General features: G+C 32.8%; 3 protein-coding genes across 6 annotated transcripts; 2 read left to right on the forward strand and 1 right to left on the reverse strand.

Moving 5' to 3' along the window:
* The first annotated feature begins 702 nt into the window (after window positions 1–702).
* Window positions 703–3,359, forward strand: Fip1 (Factor interacting with poly(A) polymerase 1). Its single transcript, XM_072886565.1, has 4 exons — window positions 703–907; window positions 1,260–2,177; window positions 2,370–2,713; window positions 2,801–3,359. The coding sequence occupies exons 1-4, from the start codon at window positions 740–742 to the stop codon at window positions 2,919–2,921; spliced, it is 1,551 nt and encodes a 516-aa protein (XP_072742666.1). The 5' UTR covers window positions 703–739; the 3' UTR covers window positions 2,922–3,359.
* A 294-nt stretch (window positions 3,360–3,653) lies between these two features.
* Ssb-c31a (single stranded-binding protein c31A) lies at window positions 3,654–4,946 on the forward strand. 2 transcript variants are annotated; one of them, XM_072911307.1, is made up of 4 exons: window positions 3,654–3,741; window positions 4,138–4,217; window positions 4,301–4,502; window positions 4,624–4,946. In XM_072911307.1, the coding sequence occupies exons 2-4, from the start codon at window positions 4,167–4,169 to the stop codon at window positions 4,701–4,703; spliced, it is 333 nt and encodes a 110-aa protein (XP_072767408.1). In that variant the 5' UTR covers window positions 3,654–3,741; window positions 4,138–4,166; the 3' UTR covers window positions 4,704–4,946. The 2 variants fall into 2 exon arrangements, with proteins under 2 accessions (XP_072767408.1, XP_072767409.1); XM_072911308.1 differs by lacking the exon at window positions 3,654–3,741 and adding an exon at window positions 3,794–3,906.
* A 698-nt stretch (window positions 4,947–5,644) lies between these two features.
* Window positions 5,645–14,201, reverse strand: LOC140676299 (uncharacterized). 3 transcript variants are annotated; one of them, XM_072911195.1, is made up of 10 exons: window positions 14,011–14,201; window positions 13,192–13,362; window positions 12,934–13,067; window positions 12,581–12,716; window positions 12,295–12,504; window positions 11,996–12,207; window positions 11,519–11,823; window positions 6,303–11,434; window positions 6,146–6,198; window positions 5,646–6,048 (listed from the first exon to the last, which is right to left on the reverse strand). In XM_072911195.1, the coding sequence occupies exons 1-10, from the start codon at window positions 14,051–14,053 to the stop codon at window positions 5,947–5,949; spliced, it is 6,498 nt and encodes a 2,165-aa protein (XP_072767296.1). In that variant the 5' UTR covers window positions 14,054–14,201; the 3' UTR covers window positions 5,646–5,946. The 3 variants fall into 3 exon arrangements, with proteins under 3 accessions (XP_072767298.1, XP_072767296.1, XP_072767297.1); XM_072911196.1 differs by lacking the exon at window positions 14,011–14,201 and adding an exon at window positions 13,490–13,631; XM_072911197.1 differs by lacking the exons at window positions 12,295–12,504; window positions 12,581–12,716; window positions 12,934–13,067; window positions 13,192–13,362; window positions 14,011–14,201 and having other exon boundaries at window positions 5,645–6,048; window positions 11,519–11,792; window positions 11,996–12,129.
* Window positions 14,202–14,461: the final 260 nt, after the last annotated feature.

Below are 14,461 nucleotides of genomic sequence, written 5' to 3' on the forward strand. Positions count from 1 at the left end.
TTTCAATGTTAGTTTTATTTAGTTTATAAAAGAATTTTAATCATAATAGATAATTATATAATATTAACAATATAATTAACAAATGATTACAACAAAATAATTATAACAAATGATTTACATGAGTCAAAAAATATTTGAGAATTATAAATTTTTATAAAGTTTTTTTAAATAACGTAGCAAACAATTTTTTTCAAATAAAGCTTAACAAACAGTTAAAACTTGGATTATATATTATATTATATTATATTCGTTAAATAATGTTCATCCTATATGAATGGATATATATCGTTGTTTAGTATAATATCATTTAGTATATATTATAGAAATTTATCACGCACAGCTAACAAAACATTAATAAATTTATAAAATATTTTCATATTTTTGATCCACAATAATCGTGAATAGCACGGACATAAACCAAATCGATGTTTTATCGCAGTGGCTATGGCTACGTAGTTTCAGGCAACTGTAAAATAGATATATGTGCCGCTAGTGTGCAATGTTTTCAGGTATCTTATACTGATATTACATGTGTCGTATAAGAAATTTTTCAAGCCTGTTGATTGGCTGCAGAATAGTGAGTTTTCAACTCTCTAGAAATTTTCTATCTTACAACCAATCAATAGCAATAATATTAGCTTTATGAAAAGAGGTGTAACATATTTCCGCGTCTCGTTCATTATATGATTCATGTTCAAAAAGGCGTGCAACATGCTTGTCAAATAGAAAAAAACGAAAAATGGCGGACGAAAATGAAGATCAGTGGTTGTATGGAGATTCTACCGATGGAAAGGAGTATACCAATATACAATCAGAGATTCAGCAACATGATTCAACCAAAATTCAAGATAAATCTCAAATTCAAGAGGATCATAAAATGGAGGGAATTAATGAAACGCCATCCGAAGTAGACATAACCTCTCTTGTTCATTATATATAATTTAATTTTTTTTCGCAAAATACACACACTTTACGCAAAGATATTTTAATTATATTTATTTTAACTTTGAACATCTATATTTATTTTTTTTTTTTTAATAATCTGCTTGCTTGCTTTAACAGAGTAGTTAATTCTGTGTGTAATATTTAATACAGTAAACAAAAATTGCACAGTATGTAAATAAAAGAAAAATTAATAGCTTGATAAAATGTAGCTTTTGTTTGAATTGTATATGCTTTTTCTTTTTTTATTTTTTATATATTTCTTTTTTGTGTATTCACTTTGATATTGTTAACATATATACATTTATTTCTATCAGATGCAGGAGGATATTGGTTCCCCTATTGATAATGGTGAAGAATCCTCTTCATTGAACAATATACAGGAAGAGAATAATGTAGATGCAAATAAGAATGGGACTAGAGAAGTTTCTAGCCAAGAAGACGGCGAAGCGGCCAGTGACTCTGATTCTGATGATGATGTACATGTTGTGATTGGTGATATCAAATCGACACCGGCATATGGTAGTTTAAATATCAAGAGAGGAGGACTGTTGACCAATGCATCTGGCGTACCAGATAAATTAAGCAAACAGCCGGGAAAGTTCAGTATAGATGAGTTTGAAACTATTGGAGTTATCAATGGGATACCTGCTCATGAATATAATTTAGATCAATTAGAGGATAAACCATGGAGACAACCTGGTGCGGATATTACGGATTACTTTAATTATGGCTTTAATGAGGAAACTTGGAGGGCATATTGCGAACGTCAGAAACGGATGCGAAGCGAGTCAGGAGTGGGATTGATCTTGAATGCGGGAGGTAGCGGTGGTAACGCTGGCAGTATGAGAATACCTCAAGTGGCGATAACCAATGATAATAGTAAATATTCTGGTATTATGGGTCCTAAGAGAGCAGGCCCACCGCCAGGGCGAAAAATGGCAGGAACTATAGATGTTATCGGAAGTTCAGGTTTAGCTTCTAGAAGGAATCTGGATAAATCTCCGCCGAAAGGAAATGTTATACAAGTCATGACCGCCGACAGGAGAGAGTATTCCAGAAAACCAGGCTTTCCTGACATGAGCGTACCGCCTCCTGGAGCAGGAATGCCACCACCGTTTGATATGCCTCCGCCGGGATACGCTGGAGAACCAGCACCGTTCTACATGCCAGAAGCTGATCCATATTACCAGAGTTATGAACCCACGCAGGACAACCAGTGGGGTAATGATCCGGTAAAAGAATAGTATTATGTAAATTGTCTAAAAAATTATCTAATAGAAAATACTACTTTATATATATATATATATATATATATATATATATATATATAATATTAATATATACTTTATACATAATAAAATTGTCTAGTTTATCCTAGAAAATACTCAAAAATATAATTCAGTTATTGTCTCTTTTTGTCATAGACATGGCAGCCAACAAATCTGGCAATCCCGATGACCGAAGGTGAAGACGACAAAGACATGGGCCCTAAGACCATACCTACCATGGTTCCACCAACATCCATTCCCCCTTTAATGCAGCCGCGTGACGGTCAGCGGGACGGCAGAGATCGAGAACGAGACAGAGATAGAGATCGAGAAATAGATTCTATGGGTAGAGACAGGGACAGGGAGAAGGATAGAGATCGTGATCGCGATAGAGAGAAAGACTCAATGATAAGGGATCGTGATAGAGACAGAGACTCAATGACGCGAGACGAAGATCGAGAACGTGATAGGTCCAGATCTCAGTATCGTCATAAAGATCGGTAAACTCTTTTTCCAGAATTCTATATCTATTATGTGATTTGTACATTTATACGATATCTTAATTTGTCAATTATGGTGATTTTCAGACATCGGCATCGATCGAGGTCACGATCTCGTAGACACAAATCTAGATCACGAAGCCCGAGCCGACGTAAGAAGAAATCCAGACGTTCGGATAGGGAACGTTCTAAGGAAGAAAGCGAATGAAATATGTGTATACAAGTAATCTTATTGTGTTAATTTACGGTGTCACTTGAATGCATTGCACTAGAATTAAGTTATCATTTGTCATATAAGGAAAATAATGATCCAACTATTGTCACAGAAAAAATATACGCATCAATACAATTGTGCGAAGCTAATTATAAGATACATAAGTGGAAAAAAATTATGTATACTCGCTCGCAAAAGTGTTACAAAATAATAATTTTTGACATAAGTTATTAATGGAAACAATAAAAGCATGTTGGACTTATATAGATTAAAGATTATAGATTAGGAAGATGGATTTTTATGCCTTGCCTTATAGAAGAATGAATAAGTAAGATATATTTTATCTTTTTTATTGCATTTTTAAATTTGAATTTTTTGTATAAATTCCCAAAGTTATTAAAAATTATAATAAAGAGTTTCATTATCAGGAAATTTGTATCTTTTATCAACATTAAAATTATAATCCATGAGATATATGTGTGACAACTAAATTTTATTTTAATTTTGAAATCTGAAAAGTTTAAAAATCATTCAAAATATAAAATATCAAACTAAAAGTGAAATTATATTATATCAAAGAATTTTGATAAAAATTCTCTATTCAATAATCAATCGGTGCGTCCGACAAACATTTTATTATATAAATATAATCGCACCCTCATGGCACCTTAAAAAAAATTAGAAGCGTCTACCAACTACATAACTGTCTGTAGCTACTGCGCATGCGCGACATTGTCCATTGTCCGTTTCAAGTTTCAAGTTTCAACACAAAAAAGTTGGAATTGGAATTCTATAACACGTCCGAGATAAGCTGGTACACTATTTTTCGTAATATAATTATATATATATCTATGATTTTATATTATCACGATACATGTGACGACAAAATATTTAATTCTTATTTATAATCGTAATCCATGGGTGATAATATTGATTAATTCGTCATATGAAGAAGAAAAACGCAATTGCAAAAGTTTAGGTTATATCTCTGTCTATGTATATATAAATATTTATGAAACAGTTATATTTTTTGATAAAAGCACTAATCTTTTTTGGGAACAGATTTATTTATTTATCATGAAACATCAAACTAAGTAACAGTGTAAAATATATCGTGAATAGAAATTTTTCTTAAATCTGGTATTCTCAGAATGTCTTTAAATTAATGACCCCTTTAATAATCAACGATAAATTTTAATTTTTTTTTAAGATTCTGTCGTTACATCCTTTGAGCTGAAAATGCCAAAATCGAAGGAATATCTGTCTGATAGTGATGACAGCAGCGAAGAGGTATATTATTTTCAAAAATGTCACTATAAAAATTTTGTAATTCTTATTTTGTATCCATATTACATTGTACCCTTTTTTTACAGGAAGTAAAGTCAAAGAAAAACAAACGAAAGGACGAAGATGATAAACCAATAGCAAAAAAGGCAAAAAAAGAAGATGAAGAATCTATCTGGGATTTGGGAAATAATCGCCAAGTGACAGTGAGGGATTTCAGAGGCAAATATTATGTAGATATCCGAGAAATGTATTATGATAAAGAAGGCGATTTGAAACCTGGCAAAAAAGGTAATAAAGTTTCTTATAAAATTAATAAAATCTTAAACTGATAATGTTATAATTAGTTGGAAAAAATTTCAAAAACATCAAAATATTTTAATATACAATTTCTGTTAATATTTTTTTATAGGAATATGCTTAACTATGCAACAGTGGCGAAAATTTATGAATGTTGTGGAAGAGGTAGATAAAGTGGCAAAATCAAAGTGATAGAATTTTGTTTCTTCCTTATGTCTAAAGTTTCTTTTATATTTACGATTTTTTTGTGTGAAATTATGTTAAAATTTGTAAAACAAATGATTACACATTTTTTTTTAAGTGTCAAATTACACTTAGATGATAGAGTAAGTTATATAAAATGTAATATTATTTAAAAAAATGTATCTGTGTTTAAAAAAAAATAACATTTACTGCTGATTTGTATAAGAAATAAATAAAATATTTTCTTTTGTATTCAGATCTATGAAAGAAAAATAGATAGTAAGACTTTAAAAATTTTAATAACATTGTGTATCAAAAGTATGGAAAAGTTTCATAAATTCTTTGAAATTATATATTATATCAATTATAATTATTATAATTATAATATATATTATAATTATATTTAGTTTATATCATATTTTTTATATACTTTTCCATTTTATATAGTATGCTGTATACATATTTTTTAGCATAGAAAAATAATAATTCTGAATTTAAAGGTTATACATAGATCTACTACACGAAAAATCTTTTTTTTTAATCATTAATGTTGCGTGTGCATGTATATACATATTTTAAATGTATTAATATAAATTATTAATATACTACCGATTAAGTAGTAAGTCTAACTAAAGTAATAAAAATTAATTCATACTAGATATTAATTAGAGATACAGTCTAGATGATATACACAGATGATGATCTAGTCTAGATGATATACAGATTGTCTTGAGTGTATCATATATAAATACTACAATTAATACTATCTATAATCATTTTTTCTTCACACATATATATACACATACATGATACACAAAGTATTTATATTGTGCATTATATATTTACATTTTTGCAGTCGTTTAATAATATCTAAATTTCTATACTTTTAAATTAAAAAAAAAAAAAAAAAAAAAAAAAAATTACAATGCAAATAAAAAAAAATCTATATTAAAAAAGAAGAAAATATTTATCGCCTGTATAAATCTTTAATCGATTACAGAAACAAACGTGTTATCAATTGTATAATATATTAATACTACAGGATATTTGTTTACATATAATCGTGTAAAAAAGATTTTAAAATCAAAGCATTATAAAAATATATCTTATATCTAATAGAAACTGTCAGTGTAATAAAATATTCTAATATTATATATAGCAGTATAAAAATAGAAAAGAATTAACAATAGTATTGCATACAAAGGAGGACAATATTTACGTAATATACATGTTGTATACTAAAAGAGAGCACTTATTCAGGTCCATGAACTGCACACAGGAGTTCATTAAGATGAACATCATCCAAATTATTGAGTAATATTTGTGGATCAGTCGTGCACGGCTTTTTCTCAATCTTAAGAAAAAATCAAATTTGTAATTTATAAAATTAGATTATTATATGTAACAGTTAAAAAAAGTAATAAATATTTTTACAAATAATTAATATATACCTGTTTCGTTTCTCTTGTTTCTAATAGTTTTCTCTTCCGGTTCTTGGTAATATCTGAAAAATAGTAAAACATTTACTTAACATTAATTTCTCTAGTGAAGAATATTTATACTTATTTTATTCCAAATGTAATATTTGGAACATTTTTACAATCTTACCTTTTTCCTGATGTTTTTGCTGTTTTTTCTTTGTGTCAGATTGCATATCGTTATCATTTCTATTTGTTGCAACAGTCTTGATAATCGTATTCTTGATTTTATATCTCGATGACTCCTCTACGGGGGATGATGTAGCCAAAGGTTTTGCGGCACTATCTTTTAAATTAAACGCATCCTTGACGGTCCTGCAAACTTTTACATTCTTGGCGGGTAATTTCTTACTCACTGCCCGTTTTCTAGATTTCGGCGGTAGATTAAAGATTTCCTCAAATTCTGTGACTTTCATTATTTTAATACATTCAACGGCATTCGGATCCGAAAGATCAGCATAATTTATCTCGATCTGTAACTCGTGGTTACTATATCTTCTTCTTCTTTTTCTCACCGGCATATTGTCGTCGTATACAAAGTGATATTCGGCTTTATAATTATGAATGTCAATTGCCGGCACATTATTAGCTTGGTTTTCATTTTTATTCAGTTCTTCGTGTTGCCTTCCAGTTTGGTTTTCATTATTATGTTCATTTTTGCATGCGGGCACTAACTGCAGACATTGAAGTACGGTCGATAATTCCTGTTTGGAACTCTCGGCATTTACTTTCTTGCTCGAAACTTCAACAAGGTTTGGAGTTTCAGCGATTACCTTAGTTTTGTTATTTTTCGCACTTGCAGTTAAAGAAGACGTTCTGTGATCAATTTCCTCGTCGCTAAATAAGTCACGCTTCACTTGATCTACTTTGTGTCTTAATATCTTGTTACATTCGGACTTGTCAACGTAGTTTGAAGATTGTCTCAACAATTTCGCCTTATCTTCCGTTTGATCACGTACTTCCGGTTTTATTTTATCCGGAACTTCTTGTACAGTGATATGTTTTTCATTAGCATTTATTTCTCTCTCTGACATTTTTAGATCCATGCTATTATTATCTTTTAATATCTCTTCTTCTTTAGCAATATTATTCTTAATGTCGCAGATTTTTTCCACTGTATTTATCTTAGCATCCGATTTTTCCTTCGTATACTCTTGATCTTGCAACGAAAGATTTGTATCCAATTGTACGGGTTCTTTTTTATCATAATTTTCAATTAAATTTTCAAGTAACGACGCATCGCAGATATTATTTCTGTGTGATTGTCTCGTCGTATCATTATTTGATAAAAGTTCGTTATGTTCGTTATTCCCGTAATTCGTAACGTCAAGATCTGCATTTTTCAATACGGCAACTTGGTCCTTCGTCTCTTCTTCATTATTGCAGCATTTATTCACGAAATTTTGATCTTGCATCGGCGGCAAGCATTTCTTTCGCGTATTTATTGTCGAATTTTCCTGCAGCTTATCCGGAGATTTGAAGTCTTTATTAATATTTTCGTTAGCGCTCGTTTTATGAGAATACTTTACTGTTGGTCGTGTACCTCGTTGTCCTCTACTAAATTGAGTACTCTTTTTTAAACCGTTAGAAGAGATTAAAATGCGCTTATATATATGCTTTGTTCTATTAGCAAGATTCGATTTTGGATTATCTTTTATTTTTGCAATTATGCGTTGTCGTTTCTCTTCCAACTGTTGCCTATGCACGAGCTTATCATTTATAGACACGTCTCGTTCGTGCTCGGATCGGTATTTGTCCTGTTTTTTCTCGATGACAACAGATGATCCTGGCTGAATATACTGTATATTTGTTATCTTTGGTTTTGGTCTCGATTTATTTAAAGTATGCATTTTATCGCTACTCTTTGGCTTGTTGAGATTGTTTGATCTTGAGAGTTTTTCGTCTTCCGATATAATGGCCGATATCTTGGTGGACAAGTTAGTGAGAGATTCCACTCCGCTTTTCGAACTGCTAGGCGTTTCCGAAATATCAGCCTCGTTTAAGAGGGTCTCGTCTTTAGCGGGGGTTTCCTTCAACGTACTCTCTATCTGATCGTCAGTTTTCGCAATCGCAAACACTTTCTTCGGCGAGGATTCTACCTCGAAGAAGACATTATCCGATCTTTTACACGCTACATCACTCGACATCATCGACACATTCACCGATGTGCGTTTTGTATCTTTCAATGCGTCGATGTCCTTCTCCGCGGAATTACTACTGGTATCTGTGCTCATTTTACTTGGCGCTTTGTCACCGTTTGGCGAACACGTTTGCGATGTATCCGTGTTTGAACTAGTGGACGTAGACGACGACGAAGAGGATGAGGATGATGACGATGACGATGACGATGAAGATGACACGGAACTGTTATTCGTCAAATCGTTGTGAGAATCGGCGATACAACTATTATCGATTATTGTTTCGCGTGTATTATATACAGTCTTTAAGTCTTTATACATATGGTGATCTAGGAGAGCGGAATTGTCGAGTTTCGCTAAATCTTTGGATGCGATTTTGAGCTCCTTGATAGCCTCCTCCTTCGGCAAATTCTCTTTGATCACTTCGAATTGCGTTATCTCTAGTTTAGAGGCAGTATAAGCGTGATAAGTATTATTACCAGAAGTGAGACTATTGTGCGTCGAATTTAACGATATGTGCGATGACGATATAATGGGCGACTCTTGTATACTTTTACCTTTTAATAAATCGGAATCTTGCTGAGTTTGCTCAGAGGTGGGTTTGTAATACGAAGAATTGTACTCTCCCCTTTTTATGATATCCCTGGTCGTCTCCTCTTTTGGAGTTAAAGTCATACCCGGAGTTATTGGGAATTCCGGTGTGGTGATGTAACTGTTTCGTACTTTAGTAGAATCTTCGCTGATTTTAATGAATGGTGTAATGACATTACTACTGGGACTTAACACTCTCGGTGTCGGTGGAGGACCGGATAGATTGTCGAATTTTCTAGGTGTCTCCAAGCTAATCATGTCAGGTAGTATCTGCAAGATGTGCTGCGTACTGTCCGCGCACAAAATTCTCGACATTTCGGATGTCGAATTCACTTGAGCGTTCTTTTCATTTTCATTATCGACCTTCTTTATATTAGTTGTTATCGTCTTTAGTTGTGCGTATTTTTTTACTGGTTTCTTTTCAGTTATCGTATTGCTATTGGATGCGTTTGTACTAGAATCCACTTTTGTCGATATCTCGCGAATATCGGCTGATCGAGAAATTTTGTCAGGGTTATTTGTAATGGAATCTGCAGGGCTAATAACAACTTTTTCTTCATTATTTCGCAGCTCTGTTACCGGGACGGTACGAAATGTCTTCTCCGTTATTGCAATTTTCACGTTTTCTCGAAGGAGATTTTTTTCCTCTTCTGGTTCATCGATATCCCCGGTGTCGACGCGATCAATCTTTTCCTTTACTTCTGATTTGCGGGTCTTCCGCCTATTTTTGCTCTTTGGTGATCGTGATTTATACTTAGTTCTTTTACATATCGCATCGTCTTTATCGATGGAATCTCGTCTTCTCTTCGCAGTTGTTTGAATCCCAGTCTCGTCCTTTTTATTCAATTGTACACTTTTACGTAAATCAGCATCCCAACTTTCTCCTACTAGCGTTTTAGATGGCTTGTGCTGAACGTTCCTATCCTCGAAGGACGAGCAGGACGCACTGGTACTTCCATGCGGAGATACTTCGCCTATGATGACACCAACACCGTTACACTTGTCCCAGCCGCCCATGAGCTTGGGCGCGGGACTTCTAGTGGCTATGGGAATTCTATAAGGCTGACAGATTTTCATCGGACTCTTTTGCTTCTGAACGGGAGTGTTGGAGAGCGACGGCGATCTAAATAATGAAGTCCTGCAAACCGATTTTAAACGCTTTGCTGACACGGACGAAAGCTGAGCGTTTCCATTCCCGCTTGCTTTTCTACTGGAACTTGTTGTTTTCATAGGTGTGCTAAAATCGAGCGCTCTTACGTGACTGTTTCGTTTGCGCGGCGTAGACAGGCTTAATCTATGATTCTTAGACCTACTTTGTAACAGAGACTTTGGCGTGCGTTTGGTAATAATATCTGTGCCTGGCAAGTGTTGCTCGACATTGGTTCTATTATTCGCTATTTTTTCTATGGGTGCTATATCGATATCTGAGAGATTGTGACTCTGGTTCGTTTTGCTACAATTAAACTTCAAATACGGAGAAAGTCCGCTCTCCGACAGACTGATATTTTCTTCTAGATTGATCGTAGGCAGGTTAGCACCGTCCAATAATGTTTTCGCATTGGCTTCGTTGCCATAAAGTGTTATCGATTCGCCACTAATCTTACTAGTTTGTGTTAGTTCTACCGAATGATCTAATACCTGTTTTTGATTAGCATCGATAGGTACTGTCCCATCAACTACGGTTTTTGATCGTTTGTTCGCTTTGTTGTTTTTTCTGGTCGATCGAAGTAATTCCGCTTGGTTTGCGGAATTAGTTGATTCTTCTATCACAGTCGGTAGCGTTTTGATCGGTACTTGCTGCGCTACATTTACTGCCTTCAGGTATAGAGTTTCCATGGGTTTCTCAATTCTATTTGGATCTTTCGGAGCGATTGGAAGAAAACGCGAAGTGGAAGTCGATTTAATGGTCGACGAGCGACTTATCAAAAGATTATCCACCTCATCTTTGGAGCATACTATCAACGTCGGCATCGTCATAATCTCGTGTTCCGTTATGAACTGATTGTTGCTGACCGTTGGTTGGTCGTGTTTATGTTTTGTTGTTGTTGATCTTGATCGTTTGACTGTGGATTTTTTAATTTTAGGTTGTACATTATTATTCGCGGATAATATAACATTGTTCGTTTTCTGAACATCTATCGATGACGGAGGATGCTTTAAAATTGCATCGTTTCTATTTACGGTAGATATTGTCGCTTGTGTTTTTTGTCCGTTATTATCAGTCATAATTATCGGTTCTTTCACATTATCAAGCATCTTCTTATCATTGTCAGATGTGTTATTAATAATATTTATAATACTCAACACTGCAGCTGCATTTTGATCCTCCAAAGCACTCTGTTCTTTCTCTTGATCTCTTGCTTTGTCAACTTCATCCTCAATCCTGTTATATTGCTGTCTAGAAGAACTGCGAAGTCTGTGTTTCAAAGGCACATCCATTACATTGGTTTCTGCGGATATTCTAGTATCCATTATTATTGGCTCTGGTGAACTAATGTTGCCCAAAGCTGTTTCCGTTTGTTTTTCTTGTATTCTGAAAAGGTTCAAATACCTATTTATTTAAATGTATTAATGACTTGTAATGCTATATCTAGAAGATGAAAATACATATACATACTCATTGAGAGATCTTGGGCTTAGCTTCCCTTCACCATCATCCTCTGGACTCGTATCAGTCTCAGTATGCGGTCCAATGATTTCATCGAGAAATTTTTCAAACACAGGATCAGATTCTGTTGCTTCAACAATCGATTTAATAGCGTTATTTAACTCGGACATAATCGAAGTATTCCCCTCGCCAACTATCGATTCGTTCAAGTTCTCATCCTTCAAAGATAAATCTGTAGGAATGATTGCTTTGTTGATATTCTCCGCAATACATTCTTGTAATTCTGTACGATTCAAGATTTCTTTTGTTAATATCTGGAATGTACACGAGTGGACATATTTAATAACATAAAGCGCCTTCATATCTTTATGTAAGTGTATGTGTGTGTGTTGGTGTGGTTTGGAAAGTAAAGTTTTATTTTATGGTATTTATGTGTGAACAAAAAGCGTAACATATAATAAAAATTAATCACATTTAGAGACTTACACTGAGATTCTCAATAGGCTCATTAGATTCCGACTCTGATTCGGGTATTTCGTATGGAACAGTTTGAACTTCTGTACTGGAGAAACTTAACAATTCTTCTGTACTTGTGGCTGTAGTATATCGTTCAGGTACTGTATTAGTTGTAGTATTTTCTTCTTTTTTCTTATCATCAATATCAACCATTTCGCAACTTCGTACACTTGAGACATCATCTTATTAAAAAAAAAAAAAAAAATTTAATTAAATAAGATAAATATTCTCTGTCTAGCTATCCATTTATAACAGTTTATTCTAATTACCTGAACTTATACGAATACTATTGTTTCTGTTACGTATAGTAGTATTATTTATAATTTTATTTTTATCTTCATATTGTCTGTGAGATTCCTGTGCGACATTATCATCTCTTTTCTCGATTGTACGAATACTACTGCACTCTGTCTGTTTTAATAAATCAACATTTCCAGGTAAACTCTCTAAAGGAGTTGTGTCAATATTGTGGCAACTTGCTGCATCAAGATAATGTAATTAATGTTTTATATTACATATGCATTATAATTAAAGAAAAAGGATAAACAAACATACGTGGACTCATTATGACGTCAGATTGTTGTACCGGATTTGACTGAGATTTAATAATGCGTTTAATCCGTTCACTATTATGCCTTTTACGTATATTGTTTGTAGTAATAGGCAAACCACTTGATGTTTGTGTGTTACTCTATTAAAGAATATTTATTATTTATATATTACATAATATAGTTAAATAAGTATCTCTCTTAACTCATGTTTGATTTACAAATTACATGATTTACAATAATTTCTACATTTAATTTTTCAGTTAACAGCAAACTAGGTTGAGTTTAATATCTCATTTATAATGTAAAATGTAAAAAAACTATATCCAAAATAGTACATATTGATCATAATAAAGTTACCTGTGAAGGTACATTTATATTTACAACAAATCGTTGACCGCGTGGTTCCTCTACAAGGAACTTGAGTTGCTCCATCAAATCTCCACAATGCTTCAATTGCTCACAATCTGTAGCTTTGTTTAAGCGCTCTTGAACTGTAATAAATAACATACATTTAGATCAGATCAATATCTATATAGCTGTATAATTTGGACTCTGTAGTTAAATTTACTTTTATTTTAATACAAATTAAGATAAATAATTGACAAGGCAACTTACTCATAGCGCTAATGGCAGAAAACTTTTCGACAATATCCATCAATGTTAAACCATTGACTCTAGTATTAAATCTCCTTCCGCAAGAAAGTACTGTACGGCATTCTTGTAAATGTGGGGATGTTTCTAAAAACATCTTGGCTGCTTCAGTACATTTTTGATCTTCCAAATAACCTAGAAAGAGAAAATACATAACATAAATTAATTTTTAACTCAATTGGATTGGATAGTCTTATCAAGTATATCAACAGAAAAACAATACAAAATTCAAGTATAAAAATATCTGTAAAACTGTAAATACCTGTATAGATGACAAGAAAGGTCATCTTTAATTTTATATTTTCTATATTTTGTTTTTTTGTACTCTACATTTTCTATATTTTCACTTTTAAGTAAATTATTCTCTCTTTAAAACTTAAATAGAGGGACATTTACATTAAAAAAACATGACTGAAACAAATCGATCTACAAAAATATATTATGTGATCCATTATTGAAAAAAAAAAGCTTTATTTATACAATTATATAATTTATGTTTAATAGAAGTATAGCAATGTTATGCTAGAATAAAAAATGCTTTATTGCAGCTCACTTTCACATTAGATACAAGTATATAAAATCATTATCAATTATAAAAAGATATATTTTTTTACACCCTATATAAAATAGTTATATTAATCATGAATTGTGCGATACAAATACATATTATCAACAAAGAGATTGCAAAGCTTTGTCACAAAGCTTTGTGGGAGAACGATTATGGCGTTCCCGCGGAAAAAAAGGTTACGAGTTACACAGTTTTAATTGGAAGAATAATCTTACCTAGAACTAATCGAGCTATTTCAGACGGCAACAGTGCTTCCATAGTCGCTTCAGAATATTTCGTAATTACAAGAGAACCACATCGAAATACTCGTTCACTGCAGCTTGAGACGGATATTTCGAACGCGTCTATTACGTCTCAAGACAGTGGGCAGTAAATGGCATTTGTAGTGCATTGCTACCAACGGTGTAGTTTCGGTTTTCTCGAAATTAACTTGAACGGATTTGGCAAAAGATACAAGATATACTTTCCTCTCTTGCTTTTTAGTCTAAATCTGTGGACAATGAAACTATTATTGTGCGTCGCGATATTATCGCAATTAGCTCTTATTTATTAATTATATATACCTGTCAATTTCACATGCGTTATTTTTTTCATCGCGCGTCCACATTGGAGATTCACCTCGTTTTCATCACAGAAATACGAGATTGAATGGAAATTCAAAAAAGA

Source organism: Anoplolepis gracilipes, chromosome 2 (assembly GCF_047496725.1).
Source record: "Anoplolepis gracilipes chromosome 2, ASM4749672v1, whole genome shotgun sequence".
NCBI classification, from domain to species: Eukaryota; Metazoa; Arthropoda; class Insecta; order Hymenoptera; family Formicidae; genus Anoplolepis; species Anoplolepis gracilipes.

Excerpts from the sequence above, each read along its gene's own strand:
- Fip1 (XM_072886565.1), top strand. The coding sequence starts at position 740 with ATGGCGGACGAAAATGAAGATCAGTGGTTGTATGGAGATTCTACCGAT. Across the intron at positions 908-1,259 it reads TTAATGAAACGCCATCCGAA|ATGCAGGAGGATATTGGTTC; the intron begins GTAGACATAACC and ends TATTTCTATCAG. Across the intron at positions 2,178-2,369 it reads ACCAGTGGGGTAATGATCCG|ACATGGCAGCCAACAAATCT; the intron begins GTAAAAGAATAG and ends TTTTTGTCATAG.
- Ssb-c31a (XM_072911307.1), top strand. The coding sequence starts at position 4,167 with ATGCCAAAATCGAAGGAATATCTGTCTGATAGTGATGACAGCAGCGAA. Across the intron at positions 4,218-4,300 it reads GTGATGACAGCAGCGAAGAG|GAAGTAAAGTCAAAGAAAAA; the intron begins GTATATTATTTT and ends CTTTTTTTACAG. Across the intron at positions 4,503-4,623 it reads TTTGAAACCTGGCAAAAAAG|GAATATGCTTAACTATGCAA; the intron begins GTAATAAAGTTT and ends ATTTTTTTATAG.
- LOC140676299 (XM_072911195.1), bottom strand. The coding sequence starts at position 14,053 with ATGGAAGCACTGTTGCCGTCTGAAATAGCTCGATTAGTTCTAG. Across the intron at positions 12,208-12,294 it reads TAGTATTCGTATAAGTTCAG|ATGATGTCTCAAGTGTACGA; the intron begins GTAATTAGAATA and ends TTTTTTAATAAG. Across the intron at positions 11,435-11,518 it reads AGCCCAAGATCTCTCAATGA|AATACAAGAAAAACAAACGG; the intron begins GTATGTATATGT and ends GAACCTTTTCAG.